Source organism: Oncorhynchus nerka, linkage group LG25 (genome assembly GCF_034236695.1).
Source record: "Oncorhynchus nerka isolate Pitt River linkage group LG25, Oner_Uvic_2.0, whole genome shotgun sequence".
In the NCBI taxonomy this organism is placed as follows: Eukaryota; Metazoa; Chordata; class Actinopteri; order Salmoniformes; family Salmonidae; genus Oncorhynchus; species Oncorhynchus nerka.
This window is the reverse complement of record NC_088420.1, coordinates 11692307-11714336: the sequence shown is the minus strand read 5'-3', so window position 1 is coordinate 11714336 and position 22030 is coordinate 11692307. Positions and strand designations below refer to the sequence as shown.

Sequence of the window (22030 nt, the reverse complement as noted above, 5' to 3'; positions counted from 1 at the left end):
TTCTGTCTCTCACTCTCTCTCCCCGCTCATCTGGGAAAGGCATGTTTTTCTGGCCCCTCGGGCAAAGTTGTATTTATTTTTTACATGTGTTTGTGTGTGTGTATACTTGTGTGTACTTCCACGCTGTGCTTTGGCCCCTGCTCTCTTTCTGCATGCCTTGGTCCTCCCCTTCCTCTTTCTACCCATAATGCTCAGCTCCAGGACCAACATGTTAGCATCAATAATGCATAGATTAAGAGGCTCAGCATTTCAGAGAGAGCAGGCCTGACTTCTCCAGAAACACCAGGATCACGGCGGCCATCTTGGCTTCCAAGGTGGTGTGAGGGAATGGGAGGTGTCGAGAGACAGAGGAGGGACAGTGAAACTGGGTCCAGTTAGGGAAAATATGTAGATCTGATATATGTGGGGAGGGTTGGCATTGGTCACGTGTGTGTGTGTGTGTTAATGGGTCCTGGATTCCCGTCGGCCAGAGGAAAAAGCAGGGCTAACAGCGTTCTGCAGCCGGTTACGAAGCTCAATAATTAATTCAGGGACGAAGGACACAAGTTTGTCATATGTGCAATAAGCGCTCCTTTCTCAATAAAACATGATGCACACAAGGACAAGTTTATATTTTGAAATGACATAATGACTTTTAATCCCCTGCAAAAAAAAAACATTCTGTGCTACTCAAGGATAAAGGGAAATGCTGTGAATTTTGAGCGTTAGCCGTTATCTAGCAATTAGCGGTTTCCCCTCCACCTGCGTTCGATGAAGCAGTTTACGGCGAGGTTTTATCAATCGATTGGTGTCCATGTGAGCAGCATCTGACTGAAGCACTAGTCATCTCTCTTCCATCTTCAGGGGGAGGGTGTGGTGTGGCTGCTTTTAGCAGAGACCCCCCCCACCTGCCTACTAGACAGATGCAGAAACAGTGGGATTCCTCCACTTCCTCCCCACCCACCTGGCCTACTAGACAGATGCAGAAACAGTGGGATTCCTCCACTTCCTCCCACCATTTACATCCAGCACAATGAGGCTGTCACAGCAAACCATCCCCTTGACACTTCTACACTCCCCCTGTTTATCCTCCTCTTTCTCTCTCCATTTCTCTCTCTCTCCAATGACATCACCCGAAGAAAGGAAAACAAACGCATAAGGCCGTTTCAACACGAGAAAGATAAGAGGAAGGGTGTGTGTGTGTGTGTGTATCCCTTTGTGTTGAGATGATGAGCTCAGGTTCTGACGGCCTATTGTTGTAGTAAACGAGCTCTGCTGACTCCTCCCTCCCCAGAGTGTTTGCATGCTCTCTTGCTCGTGTGTGTGTGTGTGTGTGTGTGTGGAGGGGCCGTTAGGTGCGTGGAGACTTGCAGGCGGTGTGGCGTGGTGTCTGGGCTGATGGGTTACACTGTAAGGTAAAGCTGCGAGAGACACTGGAGGTGTGTGTTGCAAAAACAATCCTCCCCTTAGCTACGTACACGTGGAATAGACACATCAGGGTTGTCCCACTGGAAGTTGAACACTGATGATTTTGATTGGCATGTGATGCATACAGATGTAGGATCTTAATTTGAGTCAATTTGCTACAGCAGGAAAATAATCCTGCAGCAACAGGAAATGTCTAGTCTGAAATTTGAGAAACTTCAGAAGCCTTTTTAAACCTCAAATATGCTACAAGCTTTACATGTCCTGCTGTAAGGGTTTTCCTGTGGTGAAGTAGAGGAGGACCAAAACGCAGCGTGGTTATATTGACTCATGTTTAATAAAAACAGATAAACATGAACACTACAAAACAATAAACGTGGAAAACCAAAAACAGCCCTATCTGGTGCAAAACACAGAGACAGGAACAATCACCCACAAACACAAAGTGAAACCCAGGCTACCTAAGTATGATTCTCAATCAGAGACAACTAATGACACCTGCCTCTGATTAAGAACCATACTAGGCCGAAACATAGAAATACCACAAAACATAGAAAAACAAACATAGACTGCCCACCCAACTCACGCCCTGACCATACTAAATAATGACAAAACAAAGGAAATAAAGGTCAGAACGTGACACCTGCATTGCATTTTGTGGGCAGTGTGTACATAGACTGTCTTCTCTTGAGAGCCAGGTCTGCCTACGGCCGGCTTTCTCAATAGCAAGGCTATGCTCACTGAGTCTGTACATAGTCAAACCGTTCCTTATGTTTGGGTCAGTCACAGTGGTCAGGTAATCTGTACTCTCTGTTTAGGGCCAAATAGCATTCTAGTTTGCTCTGTTTTTTTGTTAATTATTTCCAATGTGTCATGTAATTATCTTTTTGTTTTCTCATGATTTGGTTGGGTCTAATTGTGTTGCTGTCCAGGGGCTCTGTGGGATCTGTTTGTGTTTGTGAACAGAGCCTCAGGACCAGCTTGCTTAGGTGACTCTTTGTTATGGAAGGTTTGTGAATTGCTTCCTTTTAGGTGGTTGTAGAATTGAACGGCTCTTTACTAGATTTTGATCATTTGCGGGTATCGGCCTAATTCTGCTCTGCATGCATTATTTGGTGTTTTATGTTGTACACAAGGGATATTTTTGCAGAATTCTGCATGCGGAGTCTCAATTTGGTGTTTGTCCCATTTTGTGAATTCTTGGTTGGTGAGCTGACCCCAGACCTCACAACCATAAACCGGCAATGGGTTCAAGTATTTTTAGCGAGATCCTAATTGGTATGTTGATTTTTATGTTTTATGCCCTTTGATGGCCGTTGTCTTGTCTCTTAGCTCGTTCACTGCTTTGTGGAAGTGACCTGTGGCGCTGATGTTTAGGCCGAGGTAGCAATCGTTTTTTGTGTGCTCTAGGGCAACGGCGTCTAGATGGAATTTGTATTTTGTGGTCCTGGCGACTGGACCTTCTTTGGAACACCATTATTTTGGTCTTACTGAGATTTACTGTCATGGCCCAGGTCTGATAGGGCCCAGGTCTGTCAGGGCTCAGGTCTAACAGAATATGTGCAGAAGATCTAGGTGCTGCTGTAGGCCCTCCTTGGTTGGTGACATAAGCACCAGATCATCAGCAAACAATAGACATTTGAATTCAGAATTTGGCTCCCAATTTGACATTTGATCAGTACTCACAGGGCTCGGGTGTTCGACGTGGCAGACATTTCAACGGGTGCCCACTCACAGGGCTCGGGTGTTCGACGTGGCAGACATTTCAACGGGTGCCCACTCACAGGGCTCGGGTGTTCGACGTGGCAGACATTTCAACGGGTGCCCACTCACAGGGCTCGGGTGTTCGACGTGGCAGACATTTCAACGGGTGCCCACTCACAGGGCTCGGTGTTCGACGTGGCAGACATTTCAACGGGTGCCCACTCACAGGGCTCGGGTGTTCGACGTGGCAGACATTTCAACGGGTGCCCACTCACAGGGCTCGGTGTTCGACGTGGCAGACATTTCAACGGGTGCCCACTCACAGGGCTCGGGTGTTCGACGTGGCAGACATTTCAACGGGTGCCCACTCACAGGGCTCGGGTGTTCGACGTGGCAGACATTTCAACGGGTGCCCACTCACAGGGCTCGGGTGTTCGACGTGGCAGACATTTCAACGGGTGCCCACTCACAGGGCTCGGGTGTTCGACGTGGCAGACATTTCAACGGGTGCCCACTCACAGGGCTCGGGTGTTCGACGTGGCAGACATTTCAACGGGTGCCCACTCACAGGGCTCGGGTGTTCGACGTGGCAGACATTTCAACGGGTGCCCACTCACAGGGCTCGGGTGTTCGACGTGGCAGACATTTCAACGGGTGCCCACTCACAGGGCTCGGGTGTTCGACGTGGCAGACATTTCAACGGGTGCCCACTCACAGGGCTCGGGTGTTCGACGTGGCAGACATTTCAACGGGTGCCCACTCACAGGGCTCGGGTGTTCGACGTGGCAGACATTTCAACGGGTGCCCACTCACAGGGCTCGGGTGTTCGACGTGGCAGACATTTCAACGGGTGCCCACTCACAGGGCTCGGGTGTTCGACGTGGCAGACATTTCAACGGGTGCCCACTCACAGGGCTCGGGTGTTCGACGTGGCAGACATTTCAACGGGTGCCCACTCACAGGGCCCTGCCGCCATGCAAACACAGGGGCTGCGTCCCAAATGACATCCTAGTCTCTTTAAAATGCACTACTTTTGACCGGGGCCCATTGCTGCCTGAAATATCGCTGGGTACCTCCGTAATTACTCGATGTGCCGATGAGCAAATAATGAACAGATCGAGAGATTAAAGCCAGAATCTAATTATGAGATGTGAAAAGCAGTTGATTAGGATGATATGGTATGAGACCAGCCGTTATGAGATGTGAAAAGCAGTTGATTAGGATAGGTTTGAGACCAGCCGTTATGAGATGTGAAAAGCAGTTGATTAGGATAGGTTTGAGACCAGCCGTTATGAGATGTGAAAAGCAGTTGATTAGGATAGGTTTGAGACCAGCCGTTATGAGATGTGAAAAGCAGTTGATTAGGATAGGTTTGAGACCAGCCGTTATGAGATGTGAAAAGCAGTTGTTTAGGATAGGTATGAGACCAGCCGTTATGAGATGTGAAAAGCAGTTGATTAGGATAGGTATGAGACCAGCCGTTATGAGATGTGAAAAGCAGTTGATTAGGATAGGTTTGAGACCAGCCGTTATGAGATGTGAAAAGCAGTTGTTTAGGATAGGTATGAGACCAGCCGTTATGAGATGTGAAAAGCAGTTGATTAGGATAGGTATGAGACCAGCCGTTATGAGATGTGAAAAGCAGTTGATTAGGATGAGACCAGGTATGAGACCAGCCGTTGTTTGAGATGTGAAAAGCAGTTGATTAGGATAGATATGAGACCAGCCGTTATGAGATGTGAAAAGCAGTTGATTAGGATAGGTATGAGACCAGCCGTTTTGAGATGTGAAAAGCAGTTGATTAGGATAGGTTTGAGACCAGCCGTATGAGATGAAAAGAGTTGATGAAAAGCAGTTGATTAGGATAGGTATGAGACCAGCCGTTATGAGATGTGAAAAGCAGTTGATTAGGATAGGTATGAGACCAGCCGTTATGAGATGTGAAAAGCAGTTGATTAGGATAGGTATGAGACCAGCCGTTATGAGATGTGAAAAGCAGTTGATTAGGATAGGTATGAGACCAGCCGTTATGAGATGTGAAAAGCAGTTGATTAGGATAGGTATGAGACCAGCCGTTGTGAGATGTGAAAAGCAGTTGATTAGGATAGGTATGAGACCAGCCGTTGTGAGAGTCCCTTCTTGGTCCATGCTGGTGTGAAGAGATGCTTCTAGTGTCCATGCATATGAGCCTTGTGGACCAGCTAGCACACATCTTTTATTTGTAATTTTTTATTTCACCTTTATTTAACCAGGGAGGCTAGTTGAGAACAAGTTTTCATTTACAACTGCGACCTGGCCAAGATAAAGCAAAGCAGTGCGACACAAACAACAACACAGAGTTACACATGGGATAAACAAACGTACAGTCAATAACACAATAGAAAACAGTGTGTGCAAATGGCATGAGGAGGTAAGGCAATAAATAGGCCATAGTAGCTAAGTAATTACAATTTAGCAAATTAACACTGGAGTGATTGATGTACAGATGATGATGTGCAAGTAGAAATACTGGTGTGCAAAAGAGCAAAAAAGTAAATAAAAACAATATGGGGATGAGGTAGGTAGATTGGTTGGGCTATTTATAGATGGACTATGTACAGCTGCAGTGATTGGTTAGAAGCTCAGATAGCTGACGTTTAAAGTTAGTGAGGGAGATGTAAGTCTCCAACTTCAGCGATTTTTACAATTCATTCCAGTCATTGGCAGCAGAGAACTGGAAGGAAAGGTGGAGGTGTTGGCTTTGGGGATGACCAGTGAGATATACCTGCTGGAACGTGTGCTACGGGTGGGTATTGTTACCGTGACCAGTGAGCTGAGATCTAATGTGAAAACGTGTGGTGTGGCAATGTGCGCTGAACAACGTGCACAATGGTGACCTTCGTTGAGGCAGAAGACATTTTGAACAGTGAAGAGTAGTGTGTTGTATTTAACTGGGATGTGTTGTGACAGCCGTTGAAACAGACTCACTTTTAAAATATTTGAATGCAGAATTGGTGATATCCTCTCATCTCCTCCTTTCCTCTCTTCCCCTCCTCTCCTTCTCCTCACTTCCCCTCCTCCTCTCTTCCTTTCTTCCTCCCGGCAGAGACATCCTGTTTGAAGACCACAGCCTTCTCTTCGTGGGGCCTCGGCACTCCAGCCAGGTCAAAGGTCGCCCCGGAGCAAGATGGCCGCCGGCGGTCCACCCTGCCTCCGTCTGCCGGCCCTGCTGCCCCTCAGCACTCTGTTGCTCTGTATGCTGCTTACTGGCTTCCATGCCTTATGTGAGTGCCACTCAAATACGTGTGTGTGTGTGTGTGTGTGTGTGTGTGTGTGTGTGTGTGTGTGTGTGTGTGTGTGTGTGTGTGTGTGTGTGTGTGTGTGTGTGTGTTATATGTACTGAGCCAGCACAATTGACCTTATATCTCATTTTTTTCGGTTCAAATGTACTTTCAGTGTTTTGCTGTGTATCACCTATTTTCTGAATTTGTTTTTACTTTTTGACCTATTTAATATTTTATTCACTTTTATTTTATGTCACATTGTACACTATACTGTACACCCCTTCAAATTAGAGGATTCTGCTAGGTGTATAGGTGTATTGAATTGGTGTAAGATGTATAGAATCAAGCACACAGCCATGCAGTCTCCATAGGAAAACATTGGCAGTAGTATGGCCTAACTTAAGAGCTCAGTGACTTTCAAGCTCACAGAACGGGACCGCCGAGTGCTGAAGCGTGTAATGTCCTCGGTTGCAACACTCACTACTGAGTTCCAAACTGCATCTTGAAGAAACATCAGCACAATAACTGTTTGTCGAGAGCGTCATCAAATGGATTGCCATGGCCAAGCAGCCGCACACAAGCCTAAGATCACCATGCACAATGCCAAACATCGGCTGGAGTGGTGTAAAGCTCTCCGCCATTGGACTCTGGAGCAGTGAAAATGCGGTCTCTCAAGTGATGAATCACTCTTCACCATCTGGCAGTCTGACGGACAAATCTGGGTTTGGTGGATGCCAGAAGAACGCTACCTGCCCCAATGCGTAGTGCCAACTGTAAAGTTAGGTGGAAGAGGAATAATGGTGTGGGGCTGTTTTCCATGGTTCAGGCCAAACGTGTAAGTCAGATAAGAGTGTATGTCTGTTTGCCTCTACACATCCATCTTCTTAGTCTATCTGTGTGTCGTCCCATCTCTCCCCATACCACGGCTTTGCCAAATGACATACCATCCTCTATCTAGTAGTGATGGGGGAAAATACGATACAGTTATAGGTAGCATTAACTAACGTCAACTAGCGCTAGTCGGCTGTACCTGCACAAAACTGTATTTTTCATCCTACAGCTTGTTCTCCATCTTCTTTTTAATAAATAGTGAGCCAACATTTTCAGAACTTTTATTTCAATGACTGATCAAAACTAATTTTCTCATACTCTCTCATTTCTCTGCAGCAGACATATAGTGAACAATATGTTTGGAACATAAAAATGCAATAAAATAGTTACGTTGGAGTCGTTAAAACTCCTTTTTCAACCACTCCACACATTTCTTGTTAACAAAATATAGTTTTGGCAAGTCGGTTAGGACATCTACTTGTGCATGACACAAGTAATTTCTCTGTAAACAATTGTTTACAGACAGATTATTTCACTTATAATTCACTGTATAACAATTCCAGTGGGTCAGAAGTTTACATACACTAAGTTGACTGTGCCTTTAAACAGTTTGGAAAATTCTAGAAAAGAATGTCATGGTTTAGAAGCTTCTGATAGGCTTATTGACATAATGAACATGAACATACTTTGGTGCAAAAAGTGCAAATCAATCCCAAAACAACAGCAAAGGACCTTGTGAAGATGCTGGAGGAAACAGGTACAAAAGTGTCTATATCCACAGTAAAACGAGTCCTATGTCGACATAACCTGAAAGGCCGCTCAGCAAGGAAAAAGCCACTGCTCCAAAACTGCCATAAAAAAGCCAGACTACAGTTTGCAACTGCACATGGGGACAAAGATAGTACTTTATGGAGAAATGTCCTCTGGTCTGATGAAACAAAAATAGAACTGTTTGGCCATAATGACCATGGAGGAAAAAGGGGGATGCAAGCTGAAGAACACCATCCCAACCATGAAGCACAGGAGTTGCAGCATTATGTTTTGGGGGTGCTTTGCTGCAGGAGGGACTGGTGCACTTCACAAAATAGATGGCATCATTAGGAGGGAAATTATGTGGATATATTGAAGCAACATCTCAAGATATCAGTCAGGAAGTTAAAGCTTGGTCGCAAATGGGTCTTCCAAATGGACTATGACCCCAAGCATACTTCCAAAGTTGTGGCAAAATGGCTTAAGGACAACAAAGTCAAGGTATTGGAGTGGCCATCACAAAGCCCTGACCTCAATCCTGTAGAAAATGTGTGGGTAGACCTGAAAAAGCGTGTGCGAGCAAGGAGGCCTCTCAAACCTGACTCAGTTACACCAGCTCTGTCAGGAGGAATGGGACAAAATTCAACCAACTTTTTGTGGAAAGCTTGTGGAAGGCTACTCAAAATGTTTGACCCAAGTTAAGCCATTTAGAGTCAATGCTACCAAATACTATTTGAGTGTATGTAAACTTCTGATCCACTGGGAATGTGATGAAAGAAATACAAGCTGAAATCAATCATTCTCTCTACTATTATTCTGACATTTCACATTCTTAAAATAAAGTGGTGATCCCACCTGACCTAAGACAGGGAATTTTTACTCTGATTAAATGTCAGGAATTGTGAAAAACTGAGTTGAAATGTATTTGGCTAAGGTGTATGTAAACGTCAGACTTCAACTGTATATAATCAGTACCTAAGTATTGTTAGGATCTGAACAGAGTAAAAACTCACTTGAGATTTACCCCTTAGGACTTAACCTTCGCAGGAACCACCCTGCTCAGGCTTAGCTTCCAGGACTTACCCTATACCATAAATCCAAGACCGGTCGTAACACAGTGCGACTGCTGAATAAGCTCAGGCTTTCTAGGTCCGTATCCTATCGTTTATATTCAGCCTATGACTCTCATCTCCCCAAGATGTCAGAATGAGTAGTAACAGTTGTAGGAACTGTGCCTACCTTGTTTTTGGTTCTGTCTCCTGCTCCACTGATTCGGACTCTCCAGTTCGACTGTAAATCCTGGTGAATCCTGCCGACAACGCCAATAATACGGTTCTGAACAAACAGAGTAAAAACTCATGGACGACTAGAAAAAGCTCAAACCAAGTTTATTCAACCACTGGGTCATACAGCTGCAAAGATAACATACAAGTCACAGAAGCACATCATTTATATCTTCCAAATAGGCGGTGTCACCTCCTTGCATGTCTAAGATAACCAATCCTTCTTTTGTGTTAGGCAGAAACATAGTAGATTCCTCTTACTGGTATTGTCATGGCCCTGCCTAACTCTAGGACCCTCATGGGCGTGGAAGTGAGAATGTATTTGTGAGATAGGACTGTAATCAGATGTTCTTCAATGTGGGCCCCTGTGGCCCCTCTTCCAGCTGTATCGAGTACATTTTCACATCCCTCATGGTCCCGGTTCCTGGCCTGCCTTATCAAGAACTGAAACTAGACTGTTACCCTTTGCCTCCCTCCTTAGGAGCATTCATATTGAACAATGTATTTGAACAGAATATGAACTTTCTACACTTCCCCTTTTCTCACTCAGTAACTTTCCTCGACACTCAGTAACTTTCCACACACCAAGTTCCTCTTTACACTTCATTGACCCTGGTCTGATCAATCGGAATCCACGCTTCAAGACTGTTTCGATCACTCGGACTGGGATATGTTCAGAGTAGCTTCAGAAAATAATTGTGACACATATACCGATACAGTGAATGAGTTTATCGGGAAGTGCATAGGAGATGTTGTACTCACTGTGACTGTTAAAACCTACCCCAACCAGAAACTGTGGATAGATGGGAGCATTCGTGCAAAACTGAAAGCGCGAACCACCACATTTTACCAGGGTATGAAGACTGGGAATATGGAAGAATACAAACAGTGTAGTTATTCCCTCCACAAAGCAATCAAGCAGACTAAACCAATTAATCAATCAAATGTATTTATAAAGTCCTTCTTACATCAGCTGATGTCACAAAGAAACCCAGCCTAAAACCTCAAACAGCAAGCAATGCAGGTGTAGAAGCACGGTGTCTCGGGAAAAAACTCCCTAGAGAGGTCGGAACCTAGAGAGGAACCAGGCTATGAGGGGTGGCCAGTCCTCTTCTGGCTGTGCCGGGTGGAGATTATAACAGAACATGGCCACGATGTTCAAATGTTCATAGATGAACAGCAGGGTCAAATAATAATAATCACAGTGGTTGTAGAGGGCGTAACAGATCAGCACCTCAGGAGTAAATGTCAGTTGGCTTTTCATAGCCAATCATTCAGAGTATCTCTACCGCTCCTGCTGTCTCTAGAGAGTTGAAAACAGCAGGTCTGGGACAGGTAGCACGTCCAGTGAACAGGTCAGGATTCCATAGCCGCAGTCAGAACAGTTGAAACTGGAGCAACAGCACGACCAGGTGAACTGTGGACAGCAAGGAGTCATCAGGCTAGGTAGTCCTGAGGCATGGTCCTAGGGCTCATGTCCTCTGAGAGAAAGAAAGAGAGAATTAAAGAGAGCATACTTAAATTCACACAGGACACCGGATAAGACAGGAGAAATACTCCAGATATAACAGACTGGCCCTAGCCCCCCAACACATAAACTACTGCAGCATAAATACTGGAGGCTGAGACAGGAGAGGTCGGGAGGCACTGTGGCCCCAGACAGGCAGGATATAATCCAAACCACAGGGCCAAACAGGCAGGATATAACCCAAACCACTTTGACAAAGCACAGCCCCCACACCACTAAACGGATATCTTCAACCGCCAACTTACCTTCCTGAGACCGAGTATAGCCCACGAAGATCTCCCTCACGGCAGGAACCCAAGAGGGGGTGCCAACCCGGACAGGAAGATCACGTCAGTGACTCAACACACTCAAGTGATGCACCCCTCCTTGGGACGGCATGGAGGAGCACCAGTAAGCCAGTGACTCAGCCCCTGTAATAGGGTTAGAGGAAGAGAATCCCAGTGGAGAGAGGGGAACCGGCCAGGCAGAGACAGCAAGGGCGGTTCGTTGCTCCAGTGCCTTTCCGTTCACGTTCACACTCATGGGCCAGACTACACTCAATCATAGGACCTACTGAAGAGATGAGTCTTCAATAAAGACTTAAAGATTGAGACCGAATCTGCGTCTCTCACATGGATAGGCAGACCATTCCATAAAAATTGAGCTCTATAGGAGAAAGCTTATTACAGTTGATTTACAGTTGATTTGTCAAAACCATCTACAGAGACAAACTGATAGCTTTCCGACAGATAAGATCTAAACCAGGCCAGAACTTGTCCGGCTAGACCAATTTGGGTTTTCAATCTCTCCAAAATAATGTAGTGATCGATGGTATCAAAAGCAACACTAAGGTCTGGGAGCACTAGGACAGATGCAGAGCCTCGGACTGATGCCATTAAAAGGTCATTTACCACCTTCACAAGTGCACTCTCAGTGCTATGATAGTACAGGGACAATGGTGGCCATCTTGAATCATGTGGGGACAACAGACTGGGATAGGGAGAGTCCGTATAGGGACAAAGTTGAGTACAGTTCAACGGCTCAGACACAAGACGTATGTGGCAGGGTCTACAGACAATGACGGACACCGACGTCTTCCTTCCGGACAGGCTGAACACCGTCTTCGCTCGTTTTTGAGGATAATACAGTGCCACTGACACGACCTGCTATCAGGGGCTGTGAGCTCTCTTTCACCGTGGCCGACGTGAGTAGGACATTTAATCGTGTTAACCCTCGCTTGGCTTCCGGCCTAGCCGCTTCCTCAAAGCATGCGCAGACCAGCTGGTGGTGTGTTTACAGATATATTCAATCTCTCCCTATCCCAGTCTGTTGTCCCCACATGCTTCAAGATTGCCACCATTGTCCCTGTATATCTAAGAAAGCAAAGGTAATTTAACTAAATTAATATTGCCCCGTAACACTCACTTCTGTCTTCATGAAGTGCTTACCGCCCCAATAGATCCACAGACGATGCAGCCGCCACCACACTGCACACTGCCCTGTCCCATATGGACAAGAGGCATACCTATGTAAGAATGCTGCCCTGTGCAACTGCGTCCTGGCCTTCCTGACGGTTCACCCCCAGGTGCTGAATGTAGGAAACAATGCCTCTTCGCTGATCCTCAACACTGGGGCCCCACAAGGGTGCGTGCTCAGCCCCCTTCTGTACTCCCTGTTCACCCATGACTGCGTGGCCAAGCACGCCTCCAACTCAATCATCAAGTTTGCAGACGACACAACAGTAGTAGGCTTGATTACCCACAACAATGAAACAGTCTACAGGGAGGAGGTGAAGCCTCTAGGAGTGTGGTGCCAGGATAATAACCTCTCATTCAACGTCAACAAAACTAAGGAGATTATCGTGGACTTCAGGAAACAGCAGAGGGAGCACCCACCTATCCACATCGATGGGACTGCAGTGGAGAAGGTGGAAAGCTTCAAGTTACTCGATGAACACATCACTGACAAGCTGAAATGGTCCACCCACTCAGACAGTGTGGTGAAGAAGGTGCAACAGCACCTCTTCAACCTCAGGAGGCTAAAGAAATTTGGCTTAACACCTAAAACCCTCACAAACTTTTACAGATGCACAGTTGAGAGCATCCTGTCGGGCTGTATCACCGCCTGGTACGGCAACTGCAACGCCCACAACCACAAAGCTCTCCAGAGGGTGGTGCGGTCTGCCCAATGCATTAACGGAGGCAAACTTCTCACCCTCCAGGACACTTACAATGCCATATGAATGCCAAAAATATTGTCAATGACGTCAACCACCTGAGCCACTGTCTGTTCACCCCGCTATCATCCAAAAGGCGAGGTCAGTACAGGTGCATCAAAGCTGGGACAGAGAGACTGAAAAACAGCTTCTATCTCAAGGCAATCAGACTGCTAAACAGCCACCACTAGCACATCACAGGTGGCTGCCTATAGACATAGATTAGGAATCACTGGCCAATTTTAGAAATGGATCTCTAGCCACTTAAATAATGTTTCTGTATCTAGCATTACTCATCTCATATATATAAACTGTAGTCTATACTATTCTAATGTATCTTAGTCACTTTAAATGTGTGTAAATATTGCATCACCCATCTCATATGATTAAAATGTATTCTATACTATGCCACTGTATCTTAGGCCAATGCCGCTCTGACATATATGTATTCTATACTATGCCACTGTATCTTAGGCCAATGCCGCTCTGACATATATGTATTCTATACTATGCCACTGTATCTTAGGCCAATGCCGCTCTGACATATATGTATTCTATACTATGCCACTGTATCTTAGGCCAATGCCGCTCTGACATATATGTATTCTATACTATGCCACTGTATCTTAGGCCAATGCCGCTCTGACATATATGTATTCTTAATGCATTCCTTCCTTAGATGTATGTGTATTTTGTGTATATGTTGTGAAACTGTTAGATATTACTTGTTAGATATTACTGCACTGTCAGAGCTAGAAGTACAAGCATTTCTCTACACCCGCAATAAACATCTGTTAATTAAATACGTGTATGTGACCAATACATTTGATTTGATTTTACATTTAACATATAGTGTATATTCCTTATGCATATACAGTAATCTGTACATTCTAGTATGGTAACAATAATAACAATTTCGAGCTAAACTCCAACAGTATGGTGATAATATTGTGAGGTCCCTGGCAATTCCCATCCCTACTATATAGTGCACTACTCAAAAGTAGTGCACTACTCAAAAGACCTACCCCATCTCTTCTCCTATTACGAACGTTGTCGGCTCTCTTATCCCACAGCTCCCAGTTCAGATTTGTTCTGTACCATGTTCCACTAAATTGGATTTATAGACGCATTAGGAAAACAAAACATAGGGAGTGCAGAGAGAAATAAAATAGGGAGAGATGGAGGGAGAGATGGAGAGAGAGATGAAGGGAGAGATGGAGAGAGAGATGGAGAGAGAGATGAAGGGAGAAGAGAGAGTACCTTCCTTGCGGTTCACAGTGTATAAATCCAGTCGAGTCAGTGTATGGCTGAGAGGGCCTACTTAAGTGTGTGTGTGTGTGACTGCATGACAATGGGTAACTCTGCTCCTTTCCTCCCACCTTTCTCTCTCCTTTTCCATCTTTCCCCTGTCTCCTTATCTCCAATCTTTCCCCTGTCTCCTCCTAATCTCCCATCTCTCCCGTCTCCTCCTAATTTTCAATTTTTCCCCTGTCTCCTCCTGATGTCCTATCTTTCCCCTGTCTCCTCCTAATCTCCCCACTGTCTCCTCCTAATCTTCCATCTTTCCCATCTCCTCCTAATCTCCCATCTTTCCCATGTCTCCTCCTAATCTCCCATCTTTCCCCTGTCTCCTCCTAATCTCCCATATTTCCCCTGTCTCATCCTAATCTCCCATCTTTCCCCTGTCTCCTCCTAATCTCCCATCTTTCCCCTGTCTCATCCTAATCTCCCATATTTCCCCTGTTTTGTCCTAATCTCCCATATTTCCCCTGTCTTGTCCTAATCTCCCATATTTCCCCTGTCTCCTCCTAATCTCCCATCTTTCCACTGTCTCCTCCTAATCTCCCATCTTTCCCCTGTCTCCTCCTAATCTCCCATCTTTCCCCTGTCTCGTCCTAATCTCCCATATTTCCCCTGTCTTGTCCTAATCTCCCATATTTCCCCTGTCTTGTCCTAATCTCCCATATTTCCCCTGTCTCCTCCTAATCTCCCATCTTTCCACTGTCTCCTCCTAATCTCCCATCTTTCCCCTGTCTCCTCCTCATCTCCCATCTTTCCCCTGTCTCCTCCTCATCTCCCATCTTTCCCCTGTCTCCTCCTCATCTCCCATCTTTCCCCTGTCTCCTCCTCATCTCCCATCTTTCCCCTGTCTCCTCCTCATCTCCCATCTTTCCCCTGTCTCCTCCTCATCTCCCATCTTTCCCCTGTCTCCTCCTCATCTCCCATCTTTCCCCTGTCTCATCTTCATCTCCCATCTTTTCTTTCCTCTGTCTTTCCTCTCTACTCTGTGCAGTTTAAATAACAGAGAGAGAAGCTCACACACACAATCACACACCGCCTCCGTCAACCCAGAGCTCTAAACACTCTCCCCACAAAGCCCCCAGCCCCCTTGTGTTCCTGTTTGCAATAAACAGTACCACACGTACAAACTCACCATTCAGTACCCATTCCCATTTAATTGGATCTGACACACATGGTTCTTATACTGTATAGGCTACATGCACACACACACACACACACACACACACACACACACACACACACACACACACACACACACACACACACACACACACACACACCATCCATCTTTCCGTCTCTCTCTCTCTCTCTCTCTCTCTCTCTCTCTCTCTCTCTCTCTCTCTCTCTCTCTCTCTCTCTCTCTCTCTCTCTCTCTCTCTCTCTCTCTCTCTCAATTTCAATTTAAGTGCTTTATTGGCATGGGAAACATATGTTAACATTGCCAAAGCAAGTGAAGTAGATAATAAACAAAAGTGAAATGAACAATTAAAAATAACAGCAAACTTTACACACACAAAAGTTCCACAATAACAAATACATTTCAAAAGTCATATTATGTACAAATAGTTCAAGTACAAAAGGGAAAATAAATAAACATAAATATGGGTTGTATATACAATGGTGTTTGTTTTCTTGTGGCAACAGGTCACAATTCTTGTTGCTGTGATGGCAGACTGTGTTATTTCACCAAGTAGATATGTAGATATGTGGCAGGAGGTTTCCAACTCATTTTGTGGGCAGTGTGCACATAGCCTGTCTTCTCTTGAGAGCCAGGTCTGCCTACGGCAGCTGTTCTCAATAGCAAGGCTATGTTCATTGTCTGTAAATAGTTTGGGTCAGTCACAGTGGCCAGGTATTCTTCCACTGTATACTCTCTGTTTAGGGCCAAATAGCATTCTAGTTTGCTCTGTTTTTTTTGTTGTTAATTACTTGACACATTGGAAAGATTTATCTTTTTGTTTTCTCATGATTTGGTTGGGTCTAATTGTGTTGCTGTCCAGGGGCTCTAATTCAGTTCTGCATGCATTATTTGGTGTAGGATAAGGGCAATGGGTATTCAAGTATTTTTTTAGACAGATACTAATTGGTATGTCGAATCTCATGTTCCTTTTGATGGCAGAGAAAGCCCTTCTTGCCTTGTCTCCCAGCTCGTTCACAGCTTTGTGGAAGTTACCTGTGGCGCTGATGTTTAGGACGGGGTATGTATAGTCTGCCATGGTGTACTGTCGCTTTATGGCCAGATAGCACTGCATTTTCTTTGTGCTTGTGTTTGTGTTTCCCAATAAGCAATATAGTTTTGTTTTGACTGTGTTGTAATTTGGTTTATTCTGATTAATTGGATGTTCTGGTCCTGAGGCTTCAGTGTGTTAGTAGAACATGTTTGTGAGCTCAGCCCCAGGACCAGCTGGATGAGGGGACTCTTTTCTTTGCTCAGCTCTTGGAATTGCAGGGCTTGGTAATGATATGAGAGCGGGTCACTGTATTTGAGCTTTTTCCTGAATTTAATTGCATTTCTTTTTTTTTTGTTCTTTTTTTTTGTGAATATTGGGCTAATTCTGCCTTGTATGCATTGTTTGTAGTTTTCCTCATAAACTCTGCAAGCAGGTTTTCAATGGGGGTGTTTGTCCTATTTGGTGGAATCTTGTTTTGCAAGTAGACCCCACACCTCGCTGCCATAAAGTGCAATTGGTTTAATGACACATTCAATTATTTCAATTTGAATTAGTTTTTTAATGGCATAGAATGCCTTCAGTGCCATCTCTCTCAGTTCATTTCATTTTTTATTTAACCTTTATTTAACTAGGCAAGTCAGTTAAAGAACAAATTCTTATTTACAATGACGGCCTACACCGGCCAAACCCAGACAATGCTGGGCCAATTGTTAACCGCCCTATGGGACTCCCAATCACGGCCGGTTTTGATACAGCCTGGATTTGAACCAGGGTGTCTGGTATACCTCTTGCACTGAAATACAGTGCCTTAGACTGCTGTGCCACTCAGGAGCCCAACTCATTTAGGTGTCCTGTTTAGTTTATTTTTAAACCTAAGTAATTGTAGTGTGTGCAGTACTCTATATACACTGCTCAAAAAAATAAAGGGAACACTTAAACAACACAATGTAACTCCAAGTCAATCACACTTCTGTGAAATCAAACTGTCCACTTCGGAAGCAACACTGATTGACAATAAATGTCACATGCTGTTGTGCAAATGGAATAGACAACAGGTGGAAATGATAGGCAATTAGCAAGACACCCCAAATAAAGGAGTGGTTCTGCAGGTGTTGACCACAGACCACAGTTCCTATGCTTCCTGGCTGATGTTTTGGTCACTTTTGAATGCTGGCGGTGCTTTCACTCTAGTGGTAGCATGAGACGGAGTCTACAACCCACACAAGTGACTCAGGTAGTGCAGCTCATCCAGGATGGCACATCAATGCGAGCTGTGGCAAGAAGGTTTGCTGTGTCTGTCCAGAGCATGGAGGCGCTACCGGGAGACAGGCCAGTACATCAGGAGACGTGGAGGAGGCCGTAGGAGGGCAACAACCCAGCAGCAGGACCGCTACCTCCGCCTTTGTGAAAGGAGGAGCAGGAGGAGCACTGCCAGAGCCCTGCAAAATGACCTCCAGCAGGCCACAAATGTGCATGTGTCTGCTCAAACGGTCAGAAACAGACTCCATGAGGGTGGTATGAGGGCCCGACGTCCACAGGTGGGGGTTGTGCTTACAGCCTAAAACCGTGCAGGACGTTTGGCATTTGCCAGAGAACACCAAGATTGGCAAATTCGCCACTGGCTGTCCATATGTCTCTATTTTGTATCGCTAATTCCTCTAGTTTCTATTTATAATTTTTTTTTTTAAATGTAATTGTTTGTGTTTATGGACTCAGTTAGTGTCAGCTGCTTGCTGTTGTACTGGGCTTTATTGGTTCTGAGTGTACGTTTATAGAGTGTTAAATGAAGGCTATAGAACAATGGAGGCTTAATTCACCATTATCTGTGCTATTGTACTGAGAATTTTACTATCTGTATCAAACCAGTTGTCATATGTAGTCATTTTTGGTTTCTTCTCAATTTCAGTTGTGCTTCTTTTGCCGTTTTCCTGAATATATTGTTGTTTTTTTACTTCTAGATTGGTGCGTTCTTTGCTGTGAGTGGATTTGGTATCCAGAAAGTTATCTAAGATTGTTTTGGTTTTTTGGTAACTGGTTGCTTTCTGGTATTCTTCTGTGCTGTTTTGGGCCCATCTGTATGAACGTCTGGTGTTGTACAGCTTACTGGGCTGTGAACGTCTGATGTTGTACAGCTTACTGGGCTGTGAACGTCTGGTGTTGTACAGCTTACTGGGCTGTGAACGTCTGATGTTGTACAGCTTACTGGGCTGTGAACGTCTGATGTTGTACAGCTTACTGGGCTGTGAACGTCTGGTGTTGTACAGCTTACTGGGCTGTGAACGTCTGGTGTTGTACAGCTTACTGGGCTGTGAACGTCTGATGTTGTACAGCTTACTGGGCTGTGAACGTCTGGTGTTGTACAGCTTACTGGGCTGTGAACGTCTGGTGTTGTACAGCTTACTGGGCTGTGAACGTCTGGTGTTGTACAGCTTACTGGGCTGTGAACGTCTGATGTTGTACAGCTTACTGGGCTGTGAACGTCTGGTGTTGTACAGCTTACTGGGCTGTGAACGTCTGATGTTGTACAGCTTACTGGGCTGTGAACGTCTGGTGTTGTACAGCTTACTGGGCTGTGAACGTCTGATGTTGTACAGCTTACTGGGCTGTGAATTTGTGGTTGTTTCCATGTCTGTTCTTTTGAGAAACAAGGTTAATTTCGCCGTTATCAGACAAAGGTGTTAGTGGCTTGACGGTGAATGAGCGGAGAGAGAAAGGGTCAATGTCTGTGATCATATAGTCTACTGTGCTGTGGCCAAGAGGTGACCAATAGGTGAATCTCAGAGTCCCCCCTAACCTAACATTGACAAAGTACAGACCCAGGCTTCAACAGAGCTGCAACAGACCCATTCCGTTTTTGTTGATGTTGTTGTCACTGTTTTTTCTATGGGGGAGATGAAGATAGTTAGAAACAGTATGGCCTGCAATAAAGCTGTCCCCTCGTGTGCTCATTAGATCAGGTAGTGTTCCTTTGCTCGCATTTGTGTCCCCATAGATGAGCACATTTCCCTGGGCCTAGAAATGGCACTTCCTCAAGGGTGGGAAATATCTCCTCTGAGTAATATTGGTATTCTGAGGGGGGGATATATATTGCGCAAAGGAACACATATTTTTCTGTCAGTACTTTTTTCAGTTTGAATCAAATGTGATATTTATCAATTTTGAGGGGATCAATTATATTTAATAAATCTATCTACCCCGTGGTAATAAATCTATCTACCCCGTGGTAATAAATCTAGCTACCCCGTGGTAATAAATCTATCTACCCCGTGGTAATAAATCTAGCTACCCCGTGGTAATAAATCTAGCTACCCCATGGTAATAAATCTAGCTACCCCGTGGTAATAAATCTAGCTACCCCATGGTAATAAATCTAGCTACCCCGTGGTAATAAATCTAGCTACCCCATGGTAATAAATCTAGCTACCCCGTGGTAATAAATCTAGCTACCCCATGGTAATAAATCTAGCTACCCCATGGTAATAAATCTAGCTACCCCGTGGTAATAAATCTAGCTACCCCATGGTAATAATAAATCTAGCTCTGGTAATAAATCTAGCTACCCCATGGTAATAAATCTAGCTACCCCGTGGTAATAAATCTAGCTACCCCATGGTAATAAATCTATCTACCCCATGGTAATAAATCTATCTACCCCATGGTAATAAATCTAGCTACCCCGTGGTAATAAATCTAGCTACCCCGTGGTAATAAATCTAGCTACCCCGTGGTAATAAATCTAGCTACCCCATGGTAATAAATCTATCTACCCCATGGTAATAAATCTATCTACCCCGTGGTAATAAATCTAGCTACCCCGTGGTAATAAATCTAGCTACCCCATGGTAATAAATCTAGCTACCCCGTGGTAATAAATCTAGCTACCCCATGGTAATAAATCTAGCTACCCCGTGGTAATAAATCTAGCTACCCCGTGGTAATAAATCTATCTACCCCATGGTAATAAATCTAGCTACCCCATGGTAATAAATCTATCTACCCCATGGTAATAAATCTAGCTACCCCATGGTAATAAATCTATCTACCCCGTGGTAATAAATCTATCTACCCCGTGGTAATAAATCTAGCTACCCCGTGGTAATAAATCTATCTACCCCATGGTAATAAATCTATCTACCCCATGGTAATAAATCTAGCTACCCCATGGTAATAAATCTAGCTACCCCGTGGTAATAAATCTATCTACCCCATGGTAATAAATCTAGCTACCCCGTGGTAATAAATCTAGCTACCCCGTGGTAATAAATCTATCTACCCCATGGTAATAAATCTAGCTACCCCGTGGTAATAAATCTAGCTACCCCGTGGTAATAAATCTAGCTACCCCATGGTAATAAATCTAGCTACCCCATGGTAATAAATCTAGCTACCCCGTGGTAATAAATCTAGCTACCCCATGGTAATAAATCTAGCTACCCCATGGTAATAAATCTATCTACCCCATGGTAATAAATCTATCTACCCCATGGTAATAAATCTATCTACCCCATGGTAATAAATCTATCTACCCCGTGGTAATAAATCTAGCTACCCCATGGTAATAAATCTATCTACCCCATGGTAATAAATCTATCTACCCCGTGGTAATAAATCTATCTACCCCATGGTAATAAATCGAGTTACCCCTTGGTAATCTAGCTACCCCATGGTAATAAATCTAGCTACCCCATGGTAATAAATCTATCTACCCCATGGTAATAAATCGAGTTACCCCTTGGTAATCTAGCTACCCCATGGTAATAAATCTAGCTACCCCGTGGTAATAAATCTATCTACCCCATGGTAATAAATCTATCTACCCCATGGTAATAAATCGAGTTACCCCTTGGTAATCTAGCTACCCCATGGTAATAAATCTAGCTACCCCATGGTAATAAATCTATCTACCCCATGGTAATAAATCGAGTTACCCCTTGGTAATCTAGCTACCCCATGGTAATAAATCTAGCTACCCCGTGGTAATAAATCTAGCTACCCCATGGTAATAAATCTATCTACCCCATGGTAATAAATCGAGTTACCCCTTGGTAATCTAGCTACCCCGTGATAATAAATCTAGCTAACCTGTGGTAATAAATCTAGGTACCCCTTGGTAATCAAGCTACCCCGTGGTAATAAATCTAGCTAACCTGTGGTAATCAAGCTACCCCGTGGTAATAAATCTAGCTAACCTGTGGTAATCAAGCTACCCCGTGGTAATAAATCTAGCTAACCTGTGGTAATAAATCTAGGTACCCCTTGGTAATACATCTAGCTAATCTGTTGTAGTAAATCTAACTACCCCGTGGTAATACATCTAGCTAACCTGTGGTAATCTAGCTAACCTGTGGTAATCTAGCTAACCTGTGGTAATAAATCTAGGTACCCCTTGGTAATACATCTAGCTAATCTGTTGTAGTAAATCTAACTACCCCGTGGTAATACATCTAGCTAACCTGTGGTAATCTAGCTAACCTGTGGTAATAAATCTAGCTAACCTGTGGTAGTAAATCTAGCTAACCTGTGGTAATAAATCTAGCTACCCTGTGGTAATAAATCTAGCTACACTGTGGTAATAACGCATCAGTTTGTATCATTCTGTG

General features: G+C 44.5%; 1 protein-coding gene across 5 annotated transcripts in view; it reads left to right on the top strand.

Moving 5' to 3' along the window:
* ptprsa (protein tyrosine phosphatase receptor type Sa) overlaps positions 1–22030 on the top strand; it is a 459556-nt gene that overhangs the window by 206072 nt on the left and 231454 nt on the right. For all 5 annotated transcript variants that reach the window (XM_065009561.1, XM_065009560.1, XM_065009558.1 and 2 more), the window contains one exon: positions 6194–6371. In XM_065009561.1, the coding sequence (XP_064865633.1) occupies positions 6275–6371 (97 nt within the window). In that variant the 5' untranslated portion in view covers positions 6194–6274. The remainder of the gene's footprint in view (positions 1–6193; positions 6372–22030) is intronic.